This window comes from Zootoca vivipara, chromosome 10 (assembly GCF_965207765.1).
Source record: "Zootoca vivipara chromosome 10, rZooViv2.hap1.1, whole genome shotgun sequence".
Taxonomy (NCBI): domain Eukaryota; kingdom Metazoa; phylum Chordata; class Lepidosauria; order Squamata; family Lacertidae; genus Zootoca; species Zootoca vivipara.
The window spans coordinates 21,367,484-21,390,849 of NC_142593.1; the positions used below are offsets into that span (position 1 = coordinate 21,367,484).

The window sequence follows — 23,366 nt, forward strand, 5'->3', positions numbered from 1 at the left end:
GCACACTGAGTCTGTCGCTCAGTTCTATGGTCTAGGTAACATGGCTACTGCTGAGCTTTTACTTAGCTGAAATCTTGTGCTCAGTAGGAACCAAACATCACAAGCACAACCAGCACAGTGACAACCATTCTCACAAAGCCCATAGTAACTGCACAGTTAGTCTACCAATCACACTATTGCTCACAGACAGCTCCCTTAGCAATGATACAATAACACTAAGCAATAGCCAGCGATGTCACAATTGCTGAAGAGGATTGGTGACTCCTATGTGCTTAAGAGAGCATGTTTATTCAGAAGTGTGCTTTGGATTGCAGCCCTAAACCATACCTCCTTTCTCTCACACACAATGATCAGGCAGAGGCTCAGGTATGTCAAGCCCAGCCTCCATATGGCTTTACAGGTAAGCGGCAATTTGACTTGGGACCTTAAGCTGATAAGCAGCCGGTACAACTGCAGCAGAATGGAAGTGAGAAATTCCCTAATCCCGGGACCAGACAACAGCCGGACCAGGGTATTAATACTGTCCTGTGTAAATATTCAATTATTCTGCCAGTTATGCAAGTGTTAAAAGTCACTAGAGCTATGCATGCAAAGATGGCAGGGAGATGGTATGGCATGCAAAATATCTGAGATACAATTCCCAGCATATGTAGGGGGGAAAGGCAAATAGTGATATGAAAGACCCCTGTCAGAAAGCTGCTGCTACTTAAGAGTAGAGATAGCGCATCATTGGAAGTTTTCCATGCAGTTCTTATTGCAGGGATTGTGGTCCAAAGTCTGGTCTCTTGCCCTAGCTGCAAAACTTACACAAAGACATAAAGTAAAACCAACCAACCAATCAATCCGCCATATAAAATTAATTGCAGCATAGTATTTTATTTGGGACGCAGGTGGCGCTGTGGTCTAAACCACAGAGCCTAGGGCTTGCCGATCAGAAGGTCGGCGGTTCGAATTCCCACGACGGAGTGAGCTCCCGTTGTTCGGTTCCTGCTTCTGCCAACCTAGCAGTTCGAAAGCATGTCAAAATGCAAGTAGATAAATAGGAACCGCTACAGCGGGAAGGTAAACGGTGTTTCTGTGCGCTGCTCTGGTTCGCCAGAAGCGGCTTAGTCATGCTGGCCACATGACCCGGAAGCTGTTACTCCCTTGGCCAGTAAAGCGAGATGAGCGCCGCAGCCCCAGAGTCGTCCGCGACTGGACTTAATGGTCAGGGGTCCCTTTACCTTTTACTTTATTTACCTGCCAGGGAAGAGACAAAAATTAGTTTTGGAACATAAATATACAATAACACACAGATTAGACACGGAGAGCCCTGATATTAAGACCACACATTATTTAAGAAGGGGGGGGGGCCGCAAAGGATAAATGGGCATAAATCCGACATCAGGAATCACAAGACAGAGAAACCAGTAGGAGAACACTTCAATCTCCCAGGTCATTCTATACAAGATCTCAAAGTAGTTGCCTTATTACAAATGAATTTCAAAAATAGACTGGAAAGAGAAGTTGCTGAATTGCAACTTATTACCAAACTTAAAACCATGGAGAGACCTCATCTGAATAGAGACATTGGATTCTTATCTCATTATACAGTACATGATAAAGCTATTTTTGGCCATCTCACCCCTTGCTTTTTCCTGTAAGACCAATTGCAGTCATTAACAGTCACAGTCATCAACAGGTTTACCACACCTATCAGCAAATCACCCATTCCCACCACCCTTCTGAGTAATACCCCTCCCCACCCTCCCTCCCACAATGAATAAGGGTCTGGTGACTTCTGTTTCAGTGTATCTGAAGAAGTGTGCATGCACACGAAAGCTCATACCAATGACAACCTTAGTTGGTCTCTAAGGTGCTACTGGAAGGATTTTTTATTTTGTTTCGACTACGGCAGACCAACACGGCTACCTACCTTTAACTTTGAACCCATGTTAATTTCACAGGATTAAGGATGTCTGGCACACTGTCCAGCACACAGGGTCTGACTTAATTAGCCTTCACCTGTGCTAATTAAAGGATTAACTGGGGTTATCACACAGTGTAAATACAACTGAGTCTGGCTATTAACTCCAGGTAAATTAGCTTTGACACCCCTAAACCTTAAGCTAAATTCTGGTACTGATAAACCAATAACAATATGATGAAAGCACCCGATTTTGAGGAGCTCTTTTTAGATCAATTGCCACTTCTAGATAATTTTTGAAGGCAGCCTTGTGCATGATGCCTTGCAATAGTCTTCCATGGGGACACCAGAGCTTGGATACCTTTGTCCAGACTATCCCATCAAAGCATGGTCCTGGCTGATGTACCAACTGGATAATATCTTGAATTTTTATGCTGTGAGATCTTTGGGTGGTATGGATATTAATTAATAAATAGATTAAATTAAACTGATTGATAGGTTAAATATAATACTAATAATATATTTCAAGACACCTTCTAAACATGTATTGACAATCTTGGAGGTGTAAGTACACCATCCAGCCCCATTACTCTGCCCAGTAATGTTGGTATATATGTTGGAAGCTGCCCAGAGTGCCTGTTGCAACCCAGTCAGATGGGTGGGGTACAATTCAAATAATAAAATTACTACTACTACTACTACTACTACTACTACTACTACTACTACTACTGTTACCAGGGAGTGAGTCCGACAGTGCCTACATCCTTTCCATAACCTTGTTGCACCGGCCAATCTAGCGATTTGTGCATTACTAGGCTTGTCTGGTGTATCGGATTGCTGGACAATGGATAGGATCAGGCTGTTACTTCTAATCTGGAGAGAGAGAGAGAAAATGCCCATTTTATGTTAGCAGGACTACTCTTCCTCGGTGACTTGGATCTGTAGCACCTAGGGCTCAGGATGGACAGCTGATCAATTTATGTACAGTATATGCGAGTCTGCAATACAATCAGACCACATAGGTACATTCGCAAGGTACCTTCCTGACGAAATCAGTGGCTGATATCGAGTTTCCCAGCAATTATGCCGGACTGGGAACTCAAGGGTAGGACTTTGCATCGTGTTCTACTTGTGTGGTGCTCAAGAACAAGGCAAAGCCCCGTTGCCAGGAGCTTATATACCCTCATAGCTCCGCAAGGACAACTTTACTGCGACTTTGTGGTGCGGAGCTGCGTAACACCGCCCGGAGACCCTGCCTGGGAGCCTCCTCGGCCGAAACCCGTGCGAGGGAGCTCCTGACAGACGCCCGCAAAACTCCAGCCCTCAAGGAGGGAGAGCAGTGGGCGGGCCCTTCCAAAACCTCCGCCTTCATTTCCCCTCACCGATTGGCTTCCTCCCGAGAGGTGGGAGGCGGGATTGGCCGGCGCGTGCGGGGCTTGCCGGGCGGGATTGGCCGGGCTGGCTTTCCGTCCCGAGGTGGTGCGTCTCGACTGCCGCCGCCGCCGCCGCCCTGTCGCCCTTTGGCTTAAGGGGAGGCGGTGAGTTCTCGCGTCCGGATTCTTGAGGGCCGGTGGCTGGGTGGGCTCCGGGGCTCGCCACTGCGGGCTCTGGCGGGGGGAGGCGGGCGGGAGCCTGGCTGGTTCCCCGCCTCTTCGCGGTTCTCCTCAGAGCGGAGGCCTGGGATGGGGGGAGGGGAAGGAGGCCGAACCGGCCGCCCCTCCCCCCCTCGCTTCTCTCTCCCCCTCGGCGGTCTCCGCCCGGGGTCGGTTCCTCCCGAGACCCGGCTGAGAGGACGGTGCTTTCCAGGGGGAACCGCAGTGGTTGGGTACTCTGAGGCGTGGGGTGCGAATGGGCCTGACAGGGCTGCGACGGGGCTTCGGTGGTTGCGCGGTGCCCAATTCTTGGGGGGCGGGGGAGCTTTGTGATGCGCAGAGTTACGTGGTGCGGGTGTGTGTGTATAGATATATATATACATATATACACAAACATACCGAATGGGTACGTATACTGTACCTTGTGTGTATATACAGTGAGGTGTGAGCATGCTTCTTAGCGCGGGGGGGCGGGCGGCGGGCGGCGCACGCGCGTAAGTCGCGCGAGAGTGGTGCAGTGAGGGGTTTCAGGGTTGGCTGCCTTTTTGACAGGCCTGCATTTCTTTTGGCCCGTGCGAGGTTTGCCGCGGGCGTGTGATGCAAAGCTTCTTTCCCTCGCCCCGCCCCACCCACGTTCCTCCTCCCCACGTGGGTTTGATTTGGGAATGGGGCAGAGAGACGGTTTGCACCGAGATTTGAGTTGGGAACAAGATGAAATTCTTCGGCTCTCTTCTTTAGAGGCCCGGAGAAATACAATGCGGGTTCTTAATTTGCCATCTTCTGCACGTGTTTTCGTATTGTATGCACATCTGGGGCTTATGTAAAATCAAGAGAGAGAGAGGTGGTTTTTTTCTTTCCAAGAGTGCCTCCAGAAGTACTAGGTAACGGCCAGTGCGTTTTTACATAGGATTCTAATTTGGAGGCAACGGAGAAGCAAATGAGATGGAATGGTCTTTATGCCTCTGCCCTATATAAATCGTGTGAGAGAGGGGGAGTTTGCAAGCATATGCTGATTATATAAAAAGGAGTAGGGGAGCAACCTCATCTGCCCCTAAAGCACTTTTGCTGCTTTAAGCAGTTTTCCAACACCAGAAGTGAGCTGGCCAGAAACAAACTATTAAAAGCAACAGAATGCTATTTTTTTTGGGGGGGGGGGGTTCCAGTAAAATTGCATGCTTGAGCAGATAGCATGCAATATTATTTTAGCTGATGGTTGCTATGACTGGTTCAATTGCTCCTAAAGAAGTTGTACATACATTTGTCTTGCATTTCGTTTGGTCTTCTTGCTCCCCCAGAAGAGTCCTACAACTCAAAATAGCGCCTAGTACACCTTTGATACTTCATTCTTTCATTCCCATGTTGTTTCCTCCTTCGGTCTGTCTGCCTGTAGTTACAATACTGTGTATACATGCTAAACCAGGGGTAGGCAACCTAAGGCCGATGGGCCAGATGCGGCCCAATTGCCTTCTCAATCAGGCCCATGGACGGTCTGGGAATCAGCGTGATTTTACATGAGTAGAATGTGTCCTTTTATTTAAAATGCATTTCTGGGTTATTTGTAGGGCCTGCCTGGTGTTTTTACATGAGTAGAATGTGTGCTTTTATTTAAAATGCATCTCTGGGTTATTTGTGGGGCATAGGAATTCGTTCATTTCCCCCCTTCAAATTATAGTCCTGCCCACTACATGGTCTGAGGGACGGTGGACCGGCCAACAGCTGAAAAAGGTTGCTGAGGCTATTTAGATCTTTATATTTCTAACTCAGATAATTAGTTTTATGCCCCTTCGTTAAATAAAAAGAGAGGGGGAAAGGCAAGCTTAAACCTACTTTTCAAGATGTTACACGTTGATACAAGCAAAAAAGTATATAAAAAGGAGTAGGAAAATTTCTAAATGCAGTGCTTTTAACTTAAGAAATTAAATGTACACTGGATAATTTAACTGATTTGATTTGCAATTTGGTAATGCATGGGTGGAGAAACTTTAATATTGAAGTCTGCATTTTCATTTATATATATATATATATTTACTTTTTTCATCATTAGCATGGTTCCAAAGCATTGCCTGATGGGCAGCCTTCAAGGGGTCACTTGACAAAAGCATAGAGCAGGGTTGGTTAGAGACATTGATTGGGGGGGGGGGTTGGAAGAATCCTGAAGGCTGGATAGAGAGGTTTTTCGGGTCACATTTGGGCTATGGGGTGCACATTTCCAATTCCTGATTTACCGGTAGTAGTTGCTGATCAGCTTAGAATGCTCCAGTGGTAAAAGATTGCAATCTGGTTTCCAGTTGATTGGTAGTAAGATTAGTTGATTTCAGAAAATATACCATAAGTTCAAAAAATGTGCTTGATAAGACTTTCCAATTAAGAAATTTTGATCTGGTTCCTCGTGAAAATTGTGAACATACTACTTTGTGTCACACTTAATGCAGTTATAATAAACAATGAATCCCATTCTTTTCTGACTTGAATGTTTTTGGAAGATGATAGCCATATCTGAGATAACATGCATGACAAGCTACTTTAATCTATTGGAGATGGGCATAAAGCACGACCTTCAAATTCCCAGCTTCAAATTCCCAGCTTCAAATTTATCTCTTTTTGTATTGTATAAACTTCTGAAAAACAGATGTGTAAGTGACTTGTGCCTCCATTGTAACAGTTAAAGGAGAATTCAAGTGGAGGCCATGTGTGAACTCAAGGTTCTTACAGAGCTTGTGCATTTGGCTTTCATGAGTATTCATTGAAAGCTATGGTGAAAGTAGACTCACTTGTGCTGACCTTGATAATTTGTTTATAACCAAGGCCTGATGCAGATGTAAAATTCCTAATCTCAGGATCACAGTTTAGAGCAGGGATAGCTAACGTGCAGTCCTCCAGATGTTATTGGATACCACCAGCCCCAGGCAGCATGGTTAATGATGTATGGGAGCAACATCTGGAGGGTCACAGGTTAGCCACCACATTTAGAAACCCCTGGTTCAATTTCCTACCCTTTTTGGAGATAACTATTATATCTGCACCCATGTTAACACATAGTGTGGTTAGTGTCAAACCAAAGTTTGCCTCCAGGTTTGCATGTTTAATTTAACTGAGTCATTAACAAAAGTGGAAATGGAATAATTTCCATAGGAGAGGAGATACGGGAGAGCAGTTTGGCTAAGAGATGTGGAACATGTTGCTTGTTCCAGGCTTTACAAGACAACCTAAATCAATAAAACATGTATTGTAAGGTTAAGAAAACTAACCATGCAAGACCTTTGAACATACTTTAGGTGCTTCTGTTCCTATCATTTTTGTTGTAATCCTAAACTGTGATACATCAAGTATACACTTTAGAGATAATTACTTAAGTTATATCACTGCACACAACACCACTATTTTTTATTTAGCTGCAAAGTGCCGCTGGCATGAATTAAAATGTTTGTTGTCTGTTTGAAGATGATTTCCTTAATATTACATAAAAAGTTGAAGTGTTGTAGTTCTAAATCCCAAACTCCTGGAATCTGAATATCTCAGTAGTGCCACTAGTCCAAAAATTGTTGGAGTATTTGTAAGGTGTATGCTTTCTGCAGCATTTCACTTTTGGCAACTGTGAATTATGAAATGGCTCCATATTTAATCTGCATGTTTAGTTAGTTTAAAATGAATTACAAACAATCACAAATTTGTTGTGAGACTTTCTAAGCCAATCATAATCATAAATTTTGGACTGTCATGCATGGATAACTTACTCTGTTATTTCTGCAAATAAGTTATAGAGATAGTTGTGGAAAAGGTGAGGTAGTCACTGCATAACTCTCCTTTAGATGATCCTTAGAAGAATAAGGGGAAACTGACTTTGGGGGCGAACTTGCTCTAATAAAAAAAATGTTCATGTAATATTCAGTGTTTTATTATTTTTAAAAAACTTGCAGTTCATGGTGACTTGTTTAATAAGTCTCCACATCTTCCGCTACACCTTCCAAATGTCATTAACCTATCGACCAACTCAGAAAGGTCTTGCAATATTTTTGAAAGATGCTCTAGAAAAAGAATTCCATAGTTACCACTGAGAATACTTCTATATTATTGATGCCTGATCATGGCATGCACATTATATTGTTGAGGACATTCTTGATCAGACTAAGATCACTTGGTGTAAGGTTCTGTGGATAAATATTAGCACCTTCCATTGTGTTCGGGGTCAGTAGTGCCACCTGTGTAGTACGTCAGTAGCCACTCATAGGGAAAAAACTGTTTTGGCCACTGCCAGCGCTTTGAGAGTGATAGAGCCGTTCCGGTTTCCGCCTGCAGGAATGGCGGACCTGTTTTCCATCCCTCTGACCTTCGTAAGGAATTTGGCGGTTGCTAGGGGAGTAAATGGCAACCCCCTACCCTCTCCGGGGGTTACGGAGAGGGGCCACTGGCCCGCGATGCCCCCAGACCCACTCCGACTGTTTATGGAGTGGGGGGAGCTTGGGCTGAAGCAGTTACGAGGGCCAGGACTCCCGGACGCTAATCTGCATGGCGGGGATTTCCATGATTAAAGAAGATAATTAGGCTTAAATCTATGGACATACTTCAGAAGGAGGGGCAGAAGCGCTGTTTACTGCCGAGAAATCTATGCTGCTGAGGGTGAGGAGTTAAAGGCTGTATTTCATCTGGAAGAAGAATTGATGGGGACGGAGCGATAAGGGAAGCGAGTCTTTTTTATTTTTTTTCATATGAGTTACTTCGTACCTTCCCAGACGTGATGTCCTGGCTTGTTTGGAGTGAAAGAGAAGCAAAAGACTGTGTGAGTTGAACTTTATAAACTGTTGTTATTGAGCATATTTTTTGAAGATGAGGAGTTGCTGACGAGAAAAGCCCCCCTCTAGTTGGATGGGAGGAGTGCCTGGACGCGTTCGGAGGATTTATGAGTTGTGACGCGCTTTGAATTGGAGCAGCGACCTGAAGCTAAGTTCAGCTATAGGGCAAGGAGATCCATTAATTTACCAAGAGTCTATGCATGGTGTGAGGTTTGGTTCTTCTGCCTGGAAAAGCTGTAAATTTTATAAAGATCGTTAATCTATGAGAGAAAACGAAAGTGATTTGAGTTTTTTTAAGATGGCGCTGCTTCGTGTTGAGAGTCGACGCAATAGGGACGCTCCAGACCAAGAAGATTTATGGGGAGGCTGGACTGATTAACTCACACAGGAGAAAGAACATTTGTGAAACTTTGTTTGACATTTATTTCAGCAGCTGGGAAATAATCGGTTGAAAGAGGAAAACATCTATGTGACTGTAAGGGAAAGATCTGGATTATTATGAACTCGGAGAGACGATTTGAACTTTAGAAAAAAGACGGCAGTGGACGGTTGCGAGGAATCCCCAATTTCTTGAAGCATGGGAACCCCAAAAAAAAATTTTTCTAGATGATTTGGCATAACATTCGGTTTGATTGATATATATGTGTATAATTTGAAATAATGAATGTGATATAATTGGTTTTAATTGGAAAAATTAATAAAAATATATATTTTTTTTAAAAAGAGTGATAGAGCCATTGAGTCTGCCATTTCTAGCACCTTGCAGTTTTCCTAGGGGACTACCTCTAGAATGAAAGGTGTGCCAGAGGAAGGGTAGGAAGGAGGAAGATGGCTGCCACAAGCAGTAACTGTCTCAGCAGTGGGGCAAAACAAGAGGAAGTCAAGGATATCAAGTCCTCAATGTTAGTTGAGGACTGAAGCAGCGGATGAAGAAGGACCTACCTGCCTATTTAAAAAAGAAGAAGAAGGTGACAAGCTCAGAGGAAAAAATGGAAAAAGGAAATATTACTAAATTGTTATAGGTTTAATAAAGCAAAAATGGGGTGTTCCAGTATTCTGAGATCTACCTTAAAAAAACCTACAATCCTTTTCCTAATAGGAACATAGTTTGCTTCTAGGAAGGCAGACTTTTGGTCCATCTAGCTCAGGCTTCCTCAAACTCGGCCCTCCAGATGTTTTGAGACTACAATTCCTGTCAATCCCTGACCACTGGTCCTGCTAGCTAGGGATCATGGGAGTTGTAGGCCAAAAACATCTGGAGGGCCGCAGTTTGAGGAAGCCCGATCTAGCTCAATGCTATTTGGCAGCAGCTCTCCAGATTCAAAGAGGAGTCCTTTCCAAATTTTCTGATAAGTTTTCTGATTCAAAATTTTCCAGAAAACCCACATTACTGATCATGAGGCTCCAAATGTTCATTAAATATTGGTTTGTGCTCCAGTATCCAGTAAACCACAGACTACCTGTCTTTGTAATAGATGAAGAACAAGTCATACTGGCTCAACTGCATTCCTTCTCAATAGGCTCTGAGAAACAGAGAACCTTGTAGAAAGACTTTTGTTACGGGTTGGAAGGGGCACTGGACTTGAGATTTATGGGAAATATTTTCATCACAGTGTTTTCCACTTGGCATTAGAGAAGGATTGTATGACAGATACTGGTGTGATCTCAGAGAAAGCACTTTCATTGCAGGGATAATCCCCCATAGCAGCATAGGGCAGCTGATATTTTGTGCTGTCAGAATCTCTACTGCAAACTCACATTGGAATAGGAAACTGCAGGAACAGATAATCTTTTTCAGTCTGATGGATTTTCTTTGATAGTTGAATACACAGATTCTACAGTTACGGTAGTTTACATGCACCACCAAAAGGGTTCAGCAGTACGTAATGAATAACTGAGCACCCAAAGATTTAAATGTTTGTGGCCAAATGTCTGTTAATGATATTCTGTTTGCCTTAGATCACAAGTCCTGGTGGCCTGTTATTTTGGTTTTGTTTGAATTTGGCTTCATTAAAGGTCCACAAATCTGTTGCTAGTGGCATTCATATATGTATAGATTTCCAGAGACCGTTGATGAAAGCCTGTACAGTGGTACCTCGACTTACGAACGACTCAACAACCGAATTTTTCGACTTACGAATGGGGCAAATGGCCGCACGCTTACGAATTTCTCGACATCCGAACGGAAACCGCGGCGGTTTTAGATAGGGTTTTTCTGACTTACAATTTTTTCGACCTATGAAGGTGCCTTCGGAACGGATTAAATTTGTAAGTCGAGGCACCACTGTAGTGTATCCTCCATAGGGATAATGGTTTTTGAAAAGGCTGCTGGCACAGGAAGGTAAAGTATGTAACTCTTGACATGATGCTGTGCTGTGCACTGTGTTGGGATTCAATGTCATTGATTGAAAGTTGGGGATTGCTACATATACTCATCTCCAAAAACCCTCACATCTCAGCTGGCTGCTAGAATGGTTGACAAAGAAGTTGATCAGAATTATTTGTGTCATTCTTTAGTGGCTCTGCTGCATTCTGTCTCTTACTATGAACAGGCACCACATGAATACCAGTACTAAAGACCTTAGTCATGAGGAAAGTATGAGCACACTGTACCATCAGTATAGGATGGCATCAAGCCCCGTGCCTTCCTATGATCTCTGTCAGTAGCCTCTTAGATGTATTGGAAAGCTGATTAGCTACCCTTTCTCCTGTTCCAGAACCTCCTTGCCCAGAATGCATCTGAATCAATGTCACCAACATGTCATGATCAACAATACTGAAAGCCATTGAAAGATCCAAGAGGGTCACTAGGGGGTGATTTGCTTTGCCCATTTCAAGGCAGATAAAGCAAGCAAGGTCGCAAGTGCTATCTCTTTGTGATATATGATATGAATGTCAAATAAATGAATACCAAATAGATAGTGGTTAAAAATGCTTGCATCTAGATGTGCCCAAAGTGGAAGGACGGTTATTTATTTATTTATTTATTTACAAAAGAAGAAGATGGAAATCAACAACAGCTAGTTTAGAGCATTGCTACTCAAACTGGTGGTCCACTGGTGCTGGTCCACAAGTCATTGGCTGCTGGTCTGCAACAGATCTACCACAGTCTAGGTTGGGTGGGATGCTATCGGGACCATATATGCTTTGGGCCCTGGTACAGTTGGGTGGGGGGAGGATTGCTGGTCCACCACATTAGTTTCAGAAACAATGGTCTAGCTGATCTAGAGTACTGCAGATAGGAGGGCAACTTGTACACTGCATTCTGTGAATGAAGCAATAGCAAAGTGCAGTCTGCTGACTGCTGAGTAGAAATTCTGAATCTAGTGTGTCAGTGGTTGCTTCCAATCATAGAATTGTGCAGTTGGAAGGGACCCCAAGGGTCATCTAGTTCAACCCCCTGCAGTGCAGGAATCTCAACATGCAGTCTTATATCCAGTTGAAGTCATAACAGACCTTATCTGGAATGCTGATTCCATTCACACTAGCAACTTCCAAGGGAGCTGAATCGAAGCAATTTTATATGCAAAGCAGCTGGTGTATCATTGGCAAGAAAATGAGCAGTTCCTCAATTTTCAGGCAAAGAATTTGCCAGAACAATTTCCATGTAGAATAGACAGATTGTCCACACGGAAGACAATTTCTTTAGCAAACTATACTATAGCAGTGACAAAAGATCATTTAGAAGGCAGTGGCCAAACTGTAATAACAGCAATCTCATTTCCATTCCCTGGAGGATGTATTTCTGAGCCGGGAAAATAAATTTAATGTAGTATATGACCTACTATTTATCAGCTAAGCATTTTGGATAGATCCCAGATTGTTAAAAGATAGGAAATCCTGAACTTGTTATCCTGGCCTTTGATGCACATATGCCAAATTATTCAGAGTAAGAACTCTACAACCATTTTGACCGGGAAATATTGTATGTAGGATGGTTAGATGACAGCAGAATCTCCATTCTAACTCAGACCATCAAGATAAGGAATTTGTTCTGCTTTGGCTAGATTACATGCTTTTATTGTGTAGGGAAATGCGTCTTTATAGATCACAGCTGCTTCAATCTGTATGTCCTGAAAAGTTATACTGTATCTAGGAAAGCAAAGTCTCTGCTGTGTTTTTGTCATCTTAAATACTTGCTGCCCAGCAAGCGGTAGTTTTTGATGACCTAAATTAGGGCTTTACTCTTTTGTTTCTAATTCTATTTTATTGCTCAATATTGCTTGAATAATAATGTGAATAACTGAATTGTTTGAGTCATTCCTTGATGATGAACGGTATATAATCCAAAGCTGAATAGGAAGATGCATTAGAAGAAGCATTTTGAAATGGGCTTGTTTCATTAGCACTACCATAAAGTTTCTCTCTAGCATTTATAAGTTATACTCTGCCTTGTAAAAGGACCCCTCGCACACTGAAATTGCTATTTGCAACAGAAGTTACTGTATTCTTTAAAAAGTGATGTAGTTAATGCACAGAGAATTAATACTTTTATAATTATAAATATAAAAGATTGCTTGTAGGGACATCAAAACAGATTTTGAAAAAGTGTTTTTGTAAGATAATATTATTGAGTCACCTTCTTTAGATCTCTTGGGAAATCAGTATCTGTAAATGAAATAAATGTGCAAACCTAATGATAGAATACATACAGCTTTTTTTTACTGAGCATAACTATTATAGACAAACTTCGCCTTTGTTTAAAATATACCAATTAAAATCATGTGATTGGTATCACACAGGTTTCATGGACAAATAAAATGATAGATCTGATGGACTGAGGAGATGGCGGGAAGAAAACTACTAGGAGAATATGGATCATATTGAAGTCTTTTCTAACAAGACCCTGCTGAATTGCAGTAGGTATTATAATTGTTGGAAGTAGATATCTACTAGAATAGGTCTGGAAGAGCAGAGAAAATGAAGTTTTAATTTGTAAGACATTTTTACAAATGAGTTTCCATAAACAAAGACCAGTTTCAGTGTCAAAAACAGTCACTTTGTCGGCTTGCACACTCCTTCCTCTCATCATGGCATTTTTTCCTCCGCATCGTGTTTTGTAGGTAACTACTTCTTGCCACATGAGATCTGAATCAGGAAAGCTGTGGTTCCTTATTCTGGTTTGAAGGCAAACTTCCATAGCTCATCTGAATAAATGATTAGAACTCATTTATTCAACTCTAATTAAAGATTTATATTAATAGAATCACTACTAGTTAGGGTGCATGACTTGGAAGTAGTTCACGTAGTTTCTCTGTGTCCTTCCTTGCCTGCTTGATGTTGGTTATTCTTGTTTGCTTTTTAAGCAACTATTCTAAAATTATTACTATTATTTTTGCTTCATCTTAGAAGGTGACAGATGCATACAGATTGCAAGGGATAACTTTACTGCAGCATAGTCTAGTGCAGGCATTCCCAAACTGCGGCCCTCCAGATGTTTTGGCCTACAACTCCCATGATCCCTAGCTAACAGGACCAGTGGTCGGGGAAGATGGGAATTGTAGTCCAAAACATCTGGAGGCGGCCGAAGTTTGGGGATGCCTGGTCTAGTGAATGCAGATAAAAACGGAAAATATCTATATTTTATACAGACACACTGAGAGGAGTAGCAGAAGATCCAGAAGCCTTAAGGCAGGACCTTATTTTAAGCTCTTTATGAACAAAACTATACAGCACTTAATTGCATTTTGGAGCTTAGAAAATTATAAATATTAAGATACAAGGCAAATGTACCATAGGCGCAGTGAATAGACTTTTCATTTTCTTCAGTACATCTTTATCTTGTGATGTTCATTGGTGTAAAGTATATAGAGGGCCACTAGCTTAAATGAGTTAAAGACTCAAATTCATGAGGCACAGGTATGTCAGCAGCTATTAGCTTATTGAAATCTCTGTGCCCGGGGCAGTGTACCTCTGAGTATCAGTTACTGAAAGAGAAATAGAATGGCTATCACCATCAGCTTCCAGAAACAGTTCAGCCTCTGTTGGATGCACAATGTTGGGCTCTTTGGGCTTTGATCTGATTGCGCAAGGCAGTTCGCGTGTCCATTCTTTGCATGATCCACGCTTTAAAATCTGCTTGATTGCCATTGCCTCCTATCTGAACTTCAATAAAGAACAGACAGAAAATGAGAACCTGCCAGCACTGCAGCAGACATTAATTTGTTTCTATTATAACGTGAGTTTCCCATTCATAATGTGAGTTCATGTAATCCATCTTGTAATTTTGCACTCTCCTGCCATCAGGTTGAACAAGCAGTGTTTGCGCATGCTGCTTGCATTCCATGCTGCTAGTTCCATTATTTCTTCTAGTGGAACCCTCACTTGCCTTACTCATCCTCTTTTGCTTCTCTTGTATAAAAATCAGAGATTGCAGTGATTTGTAGTTTCAGTGCTTATAAGGTAGTAATAAACCAGAAGTGGAGCAGACTAGATCATAGTTGTGACTGTAAGGAAAAGGGAGAGAGTCAATTATTTGGAATAGCCTTTTGAGCCCTAATTTTGTCCCCTACAACAGAAAAATGCAAGCATATTGTAGAAGGATTATATATTTAACTAGAATTCAAGCATAAAATATAACTAGGGATGTAGTGAGCAACCTGTGTATTAAAGGTCACCATCCAGAAGTAGCCCAATTAAAGAAAAGAAAAGTTCTGGAAATGGGAATAGTCCCTTGCATGTCCCTTGCATATTTGTAGGTTTCTTCCAACAACTTAAGAAACTCTTTTGGGTACTGTTTGAATCCCAGTGAGAGAAGTAGCGGCATAAAACAAGCTGTGAAACTGAAGACAAAACTAAAAGGGAGATACTGTATAAGGAGCAGTTTTGGAATGGGTTGGATTGATTGTGTGATATTTCCTAATGTTAAAAAATGCTAGAGAAATGTGATTTATTAGAGGACGCTGCTAAAGTTTAAGAGAGTCAGGTGCATCGATTCAGCTGGGCTAACATGCCAGCTATTTTCTAAATTGGAAGCTGTTAGACAAAAAAAGCATGCTAGTTTGTTCTTTGTGCTTATGCAGCTGTCCTATTTTTAGGTTTTATGCAATATTTTGAAAAGTAAAGTACAGTAGCATGACAATTGACATATAGTACATACCTGTGTTGCTAGCAGCATGAGCACCTAAACTGTAGTTTTGCATGTAGCATTTGTTTATACCATGATTAAAAAATGAGTTTTTTATTAAAAAATATTTTCTAATGTGTTTAGAATTGCTTCCCTCCTCCTCTCTTTCTCTTTCAGAAATGGGTCAGGAAGCTGGAAAGCCCACATGGCCAAAACCAGCAGGAGGGTATCAGACTATTACAGGCAGAAGATACGGAAGAAGGCATGCCTATGTCAATTTTAGACCATCTCTGACGAGCCAAGAGAGAAATTTGAGCCAACACGATGGAGAATGTGAAGGATTAGAACTAGATGATGTTCAAAAAGAAAATTATTTGTGTGCGTGTCAAATAATTACAACCTGAAAGTATTTTTCTTTAGGGAAAGCCTTTGAAATAATAACAAGCTGTTGGTACAAGTCAGTTGAATAGAAGGCTAGGCAATAGTGAAATTGGCAATATTGATACAACTTTTTTCTTACAAGTGTATTTGAAGCTCATCAGAACGATAAGAAATTATTAAACTGCGTTCAAAACCTGAGCCATGGCCCCAAATTTACATAATTCTCTTTTGAGGGAATACTAAAAGTGGTTTGTATGACAGTGGTTCATAGATGGCTCATTATTGGAATTCTAGTTTTATTATGCATGCAAACAATAGAATGCACAGAAATGGACATGTTTCAGGTGTTCATTGTCCATGGATATAGGCAATTATATACCATACTTTGTAATGTTGGGTAGTATGTAAGTGGCCTTCTGTTCATTTTTCTCTCCAGCTTTGCTTTATTTGTTGTATCCAGTTAGTTTCTGCACAATCATCTTCTAGATTCATTACCTTAATGTTGTTGGTTGTTGCTATTTTGAAGAACTCTCCCTTCCTCCCCCCTCACCTAATCTTCGCAGTATTTTAACTGTTCTAAAAATGTAAGAATAACTTGAATCCAGTTTTCTCAAAGTAAGACCCGTAGGAACATGGGAAGCTGGCTGGTACTGAATCAGACTATTGATCCATCTACCTAGTATTCTCAGTGATGACAGGCAGCGACTCTAAATGATTGCAGGCAGGGAGTCTTTACCAGCCCTACTTGGAGATCCCGGGGATTGAACCTGGAGCAATCTGCATGCGAGGCAGATGCTCATCAACTACATTACTATATTGTAACCCATCAATTACAGTACTGTATTGTATTGCCAATATCGGAGATGCCAAATCATCAGTTAACACGTTTACATCTAACCTCTTAGCCAAATGTTCATGCTGCTGCTTAAAACATATTAAATATAAATCACAATAAAACCATTTAAATGAAAATAAAATAATAACTTTGGCAACATAAAGTGAAACAGCATCCTATTAAAGCTAGCAGAATATGTGCCCTTCCATGTTTTCAGATTCTTTTATCAAAATCACAGAAATACTGGTGGAGAGACAGAGGAAGGACATTCCAGAACCTGCCGTTAATTAAATTGTTCCATGAAGCACTTGGCTTTGACTTGGGAGATTGTATCATAAGGAATGGCATTGACTGAGACACAATAAATATGCACTTGTTTAATCTTAGTAATAGCTATTGATAGAAAATACTGCATTCCTCTTCTTAAGATGTTATAGAACAAGAATTTCCTTTAACTGGCCATATTGGGAGGTTTGATACAGTTTCTAGTGCAGGGATATTCTTTAAAATTTCTGTAATTAAATACTGTGTGTTGACTGATAAGTAATACATAGTAATTCTGCAGCCTGTTCAAGCATTCTGTGGTGTCCCCTAAGTTCTTAATATGTGGCATATCAGCAGCTATAAAAATGTCAGGGTATGGTTAACAGAACTGCAAGATGCTGACTTTCACATTCTGACACACAATACTGTACAGCATGATTTTTCAGCATTACCTAAATATATTTTAATTTAGCAATGAACATCCATGAAATCTTCATAAATTGTCTCATATACATATTACGGTTCGCTTTTTTTAACATTCTAATGAAGAACAGCCACAGTTGAGTATCATCAACAAATGCCATTTTTATTATGTGTGTTGATAAAAAAAAACCTGATTGGTTTTATCATTCCAACATATGCTTTCTTTACATTTTTATATAAAGGTTCCAGTCCACTTGCCCAAGTATGTTCTCCTTTGACAGATGTACCATTGTTAGCGAATGTTGCTTCAGAAAATCCTGTTGGTCAAGCTGAACTGAATCAAGCAGTCAACACAGATGCTTCTCCATTTTCTCCAGCATGTTACACTTGGGGCGATGGCCAAACTGTGGGTAACAATATGAATTCTGATACTTGTGGAGAGCACAATAACCTTAATGGTCAGAATGGAATTGCTTTTGTAAACATTGACTCTTATGAACCAGATAGCAGTGATGGAGAGGAAGATAATGACCAAAAAGATCTTTCATTAGCTAAAGAAAAAGCGGGAATATTTCAAGAGACACTGGATAGTATGCTTTCTGAATTGGAGAAAGGAGTGGACTCCTTTAGTGATCTGCAGTCACATCTGTCTAATTTCAATCATAACGCTTCAAGCAAAAGTTTTGAAGACATAAGACCAGTGCCTTTCAAGAGACATTCTAGCCTAGAATTGGATACTGCTCACCAAAATAAGACACTTGTAAAAACATCTAGTGAAGATGAGCGTCTAGTAAAAAATAACCTTAGTGATATGGAACAGCAAAAAAATACAGCCGATCCTACAATTAGGACACAAATAGGAATTTGTAATGAACTGAGTACTGTGAAGACAGACCAAGAGAATTCATCAGAACTGGTCGTAAGACCCAAAGTTAGAAAACAAAATCCTGTGAGCCAGTTGGATAGGAAGCAGTCTTTTTCAAATGAAGAGGAAGAAAAGACCAGCAGTAGAAGGTGGAGTGAGAATGTGGATGTCCAGCACTGTAACACAGAATGTGTCCTGAAACACAGCAAAGAGAAAAGCAATTCTAGTATGTTTTTTGATCCAAAAGACTATGGAGGAGCTCAAAAGAAATTAAAAAGTGAACTAAGGAAGCAAAATTTAGCACTTCAAGAAAAAAGCAAAGTGGACGATAGTGCTTTCTGGGATGAATTTGAAGACTCTGGGAAAAATCTATCAAGCTCCAACAAAGATGAAGACAGGTAAGAGTTTCTGCAAAGTTTAATTCAAATTTTCTACGTGTCTGAATACCTGTACAATGAAAATCACTATGGTCTCGTAAAATTAAATGGTCTCGTAGAACTGACCCCATGTAAAGTGCAGTAAGGTGATATCTGCCAAATGGTACCAGTTCCCCACATTCCTTATGTAATTAATGGTCCCAATTGCCCCCTTTATGATCTTTGCCAAAGGGAGTGGGCCCCAAGAAAGAAAATTCCAGATTATACCATCTGACGTTTATACTTTTCACTATGTACTTTATGACATAATTATTGGTGCCAAAAAGTGGTGAGTTTTTTGTTTCGTTTGTTTTTTGGTGGAGCTGCCAGCCCTAAGAGCCCCAGCAGTTACTCATAAGATCAGCAGTTTTGGAAATAACATAATTTTTGTAAGATTTCTTGATAGCCAGACTTTTTATATCTTGTGACATAAGTATTTTGACCCAGACTTTTGGACTATTAGCATCATCTGCTAAAAGCAAAGCTGCATTTTTCTTTAGTGGTATATTCACTGCTGTTAATGCTGTCTTAATATTTCAGAAGCACTTTACCACTTTGTAAGTCATTATCTCCACATGACAGAAAGAGAATGAAGTCATAAAAGAAGCACACAAACAAATTTAGGAATGAAGGTGAAGTGGAAGTAAAAGCTTTATCACTAGTGGCCTCTTCAAATATACCACAAACTTTGAACACATCTATAATAATAAAAGTAATAGTAATAATAATAGTAATTTTTACTCCGCACATCTGGCCGGGTTCCCCCAGCCACTCTGGGCAGCTTCCAACAAAATATTAAAATACAGAAATCCATCAAACATTAAAAGCTTCCCTAAACAGGGCTGCTTTGAGATGCCTTCTAAAGGTCTGGTAATTGTTGTTTTCCTTGATCTCTGATGGGAGGGCATTCCACAGGGTGGGTGTCACTACCGAGAAGGCCCTCTGCCTGGTTCCCTGTAACTTGGCTTCTTGTAGCGAGGGAACCGCCAGAAGGCCCTCGGCACTGGACCTCAGTGACCGGGCAGAACAATGGGGGTAGAGACGCTCCTTCAGGTATACTGGACCGAAGCCGTTTAGGGCTTTAAAGGTTAGCACCAACACTTTGAATTGTGCTCGGAAACGTACTGGGAGCCAATGTAGGTCTTTCAGGACCGGTGTTATGTGGTCTTGGCGGCCGCTCCCAGTCACCAGACTAGCTGCCACATTCTGGGTTAGTTGTAGTTTCCGGGTCACCTTCAAAGGTAGCCCCACATAGAGCGCATTGCAGTAGTCCAAGCGAGAGATGACTAGAGCATGCACCACTCTGGCGAGACAGTCTGCGGGCAGGTAGGGTCTCAGCCTGCGTACCAGATTGAGCTGATAAACAGCTGCCCTGGACACAGAATTGACCTGCGCCTCCATGGACAGCTGTGAGTCCAAAATGACTCCCAGGCTGTGCCCCTGATCCTTCAGGGGCACAGTTATCCCATCTACTGTATATCTTGTCCCGAGTTTGCCCAGCAGTGTGCAGATGTAGTGTTAATGCATCTTCTGGAATTGAGCAGATTCATTATTCTATATATGCTTCATTGGTAGAAAAACTGGGGTTAGGCCACAGGAATATGCCGCTTCAAGCATCTTTAGTGCTTTTGGAAAATCAGTTTCCAAAAAATGGAAATTGTTCTATCAAGTAGAGTAGGGCAGGGTGTTTTCAGCATGGGTGAGGTGAGATTTCGAACTGTACACCTCATTGTACTGATCCTTGTGTGCACAAACTCCCACCTCTGATTTATTAATAAAAGCAAATACTGCCAATTCAAACAATACAACAAGGCACTGTACAGCAGCACATACAACAAAACACCATAAATACAGTTGAGAATTATTAAAATGACTGGCTCATCCAAAAATTTAAGCAGTTGCATAGGCTTGTCTACATAAAAAGGTCTTTAAGAAATGCCTGGAAATAAAAGCAAGGGTGTTTGCTGAATCTGCTGGAAGAGTGTTCCACAGCACAGGATTGGTGGCATTAATGCCCACCTTCTAGTGGAGGCCATGCCTCCCCCTAAAAAGATGCATCCCCAAAGAGACACACCCCGAATCTAGCTTTGGAAGGTGAGGGGGCTAATTAATTTCAGCTCTTCTCACCACTGGAACTAGCTTCAAAAGGAAAGTTCAGGGAGCCATTGCATCAATGCCTTTCTCCCAGCCTTCTCCCCAACCTCCTCAGCTGCCTGGCTACCTTCATTTGGTTGTTGTATCCTGTATAGTAATTTTAGATAGTTAAGTAGATTTTTAATTTCCCGTAGTTGAAACTTAATACGCGCTCTGCACCTTCAAATAAAGAAAACAACTGTTTCAGAGCTAAATAAAAAAATTCCTTCAGTATCACCTTAAAGACCAACTAAGTTTTTATTTTGGTATGAGCTTTCGTGTGCATGCACACTTCTTCAGATACACTTGTGCATGCACACGAAAGCTCATACCAAAATAAAAACTTAGTTGGTCTTTAAGGTGCTACTGAAGGAATTTTTTTATTTTGCTTCGACTCAGACCAACACGGCTACCTATCTGTTTCAGAGCTGTATCTGTAGGATTTCCTTTGCATTATCCTTTCTTTGAATGTTTTAATGAATGGAAGTACTTTAATTTTTTTTAGCATATTTAAGGCATTTTCCATGGAACTTGGACCTGAATGAAAAGCAGCTATGAAATTTCCATGTGCTGAGCTCTCCTCTATATACACGCACCTCTTCATTAAAAGCGCAAATGTGTTTCTGCCATGTTAAATCTACTTTGTGACACAAAGTTAATTTGTTCAAACACTCAAGTAAAAGAAGAAATAATAGCTGTATCCATAATGATTCTCTAATTTGGCTGCATTCCAGCTTCACTTTTAATCATTCCCTCAGTGCTAACTGGGTATTGTTGCGCAGTGTAATTACGAAGACTTGGATTTTAAATATAATTAAAAAGTGCTGGAATTTTACAATGGTGGCCTGTTTCTAAATTGTTCAACAACTGGGGAAAGAGAGGAAATGATTGGAAGGGTGATAACAGAAGGGTGCGTTTTGAAAAACTGTTAAAGCATTAAACTGTTTAGGGGTTACTATGCACACTTTTGGCTCTGTATCCTAAAATAAGAGGTGCCCAAACCACTTTGGTATTTCTGAGAATGAAAATTATGTTCAGCATCTACTAGTTCGTTCCATCAAGGCACCAACTCCCTAGTTGTTCATTCTTCTGGGTATTTTGTTTTAATTGAACTACTCTCATGTCATGAGCATGTGCTCCTTTGCAAGTGGGAATAAAGAACAGATGGAAGTATTTCATCATATTTAACTTCTGAGCTGTTGGAGCAACTGAATGCTGTACAATCTTGGAAAATATATTGGAATGCAGCATATTACTTCTTAATTTAAATTATTTTCAACAAAGCCATGAACATATGGCAGAGGAAAAATCACATTTGCACATTGTCCCATAACGTGGTCAGAAAAATACAGCGTAATTGTCTTAAGAAAATTTTCGTTCTGCGTCTTAAATATGTCTACAGCTAATTAGGTTAGAACTGCTTCATTCTTTATAATTTTTAAATGTGGAATCAGGTATGGTTAAGAAAAATGCAAAGTACCAGTAGTATATGAATGACTATATTTAAGTGTTTTGCGGGAAATGCTAGAAACATTTTACGGCTATTCAAATACATTTATATGTTGGGAATAAGTAATGGGAAGCTCAGTAGCCCATACTTTGATTGTAACAACATTCTAACCAGCTATTTCAGTTAATTGCTTTTAAATAGAACCGTCATCTAAACTTGTAAAAGCAGCTTATTTATTTATTTTATTTAACTGAGAAGCAGACCAAGCTGGCTGCTTCTGGTAGTACGGTATTTGTAGTCTAAAATATTACACATGGAGCTTTATTGCCACAAGACTTGTACAAATGTGTCATGGCTTTGGATGAAACTGTATATAGTACTGTTCATTGAATCCACCCTTTCTGACATAAATTTTGTTCATTTGATTTCATTTTGTTTGAAAATCATGGATCAGACTTGTTATTTGGCAAATGTTTTCCCCTCCCAGTTATTGAAAATTGACTAGGAGCTAAAATATTAAAGATCTCAAGTGTATATTTCTCAAAGGTAATTTATTGTTATTTACTTATAATAGGTTAAAAAGCTGTAATAAAACAGCACAAACAAGCAATTAACCAAAACCAACAACATCAAAGCAGTTAAATCATGCAACAGCAAAATTTACAATTACACACTGAAAGCATGCCAGGGCAGAAATGCCTTCAGATTCTTGTTTTATTTTTTTGAAATATGCATTTTATTGGCTTTAATAACAATAACAACAAACAACTGTGAAGTACAATGATGCAATTATACAGTCAAGTTACAGTTTAGATTGCTCTTGAACTACTTTGCTATGGTACCTAAAGTGTGCTGAAAGAGCTATTTCCCATTTTCTGTTTAACCAGCTCCAAATAGTGAGACTAACCCCCAGTTTCCAATTAGCAGAGATCTCTTTAGATGTCCATGATTTAGAAGCTTGAAAACATTTGGATTTGGGAAAGAAAATTTTGTTGACGAGAATCGGTAAAAGATTTGGCAGCTTTTAGTTTGTCCTCCAAAAGGAAGATATGCATTTTTATTTTTATTTTGTTTTCGGCGATATATTGTGTACTGAAACAATGCATAGAGAAACAGTACCAGTAAATACAATGGGCATACAATCCATCCAAACTTTAAGCATGACCAAATCCCACTGATTTCAATGGGGGAGTTAAGCTTGTGCTTAAATTTCTCTCATTATAGTTTTTGGGACAGAAATATACT

General features: G+C 40.6%; 1 protein-coding gene across 5 annotated transcripts in view; it reads left to right on the plus strand.

Annotated features, from left to right (window-relative positions):
* Nucleotides 1-3,374: 3,374 nt before the first annotated feature.
* PJA2 (praja ring finger ubiquitin ligase 2) overlaps nt 3,375-23,366 on the plus strand; it is a 39,861-nt gene continuing 19,869 nt past the window's right edge. For 2 of the 5 annotated variants that reach the window (XM_035099741.3, XM_088652966.1), the window contains exons 1-4: nt 3,375-3,444; nt 13,031-13,147; nt 15,532-15,732; nt 17,500-18,520. In XM_035099741.3, coding sequence (XP_034955632.3) covers nt 13,102-13,147; nt 15,532-15,732; nt 17,500-18,520 — 1,268 coding nt within the window. In that variant the 5' untranslated portion in view covers nt 3,375-3,444; nt 13,031-13,101. Of the gene's footprint in view, nt 3,445-3,642; nt 3,732-13,030; nt 14,467-15,531; nt 15,733-17,499; nt 18,521-23,366 lie in introns of those variants that run through there. The other 3 variants (XM_088652967.1, XM_088652965.1, XM_035099742.3) reach the window with 3 other exon arrangements.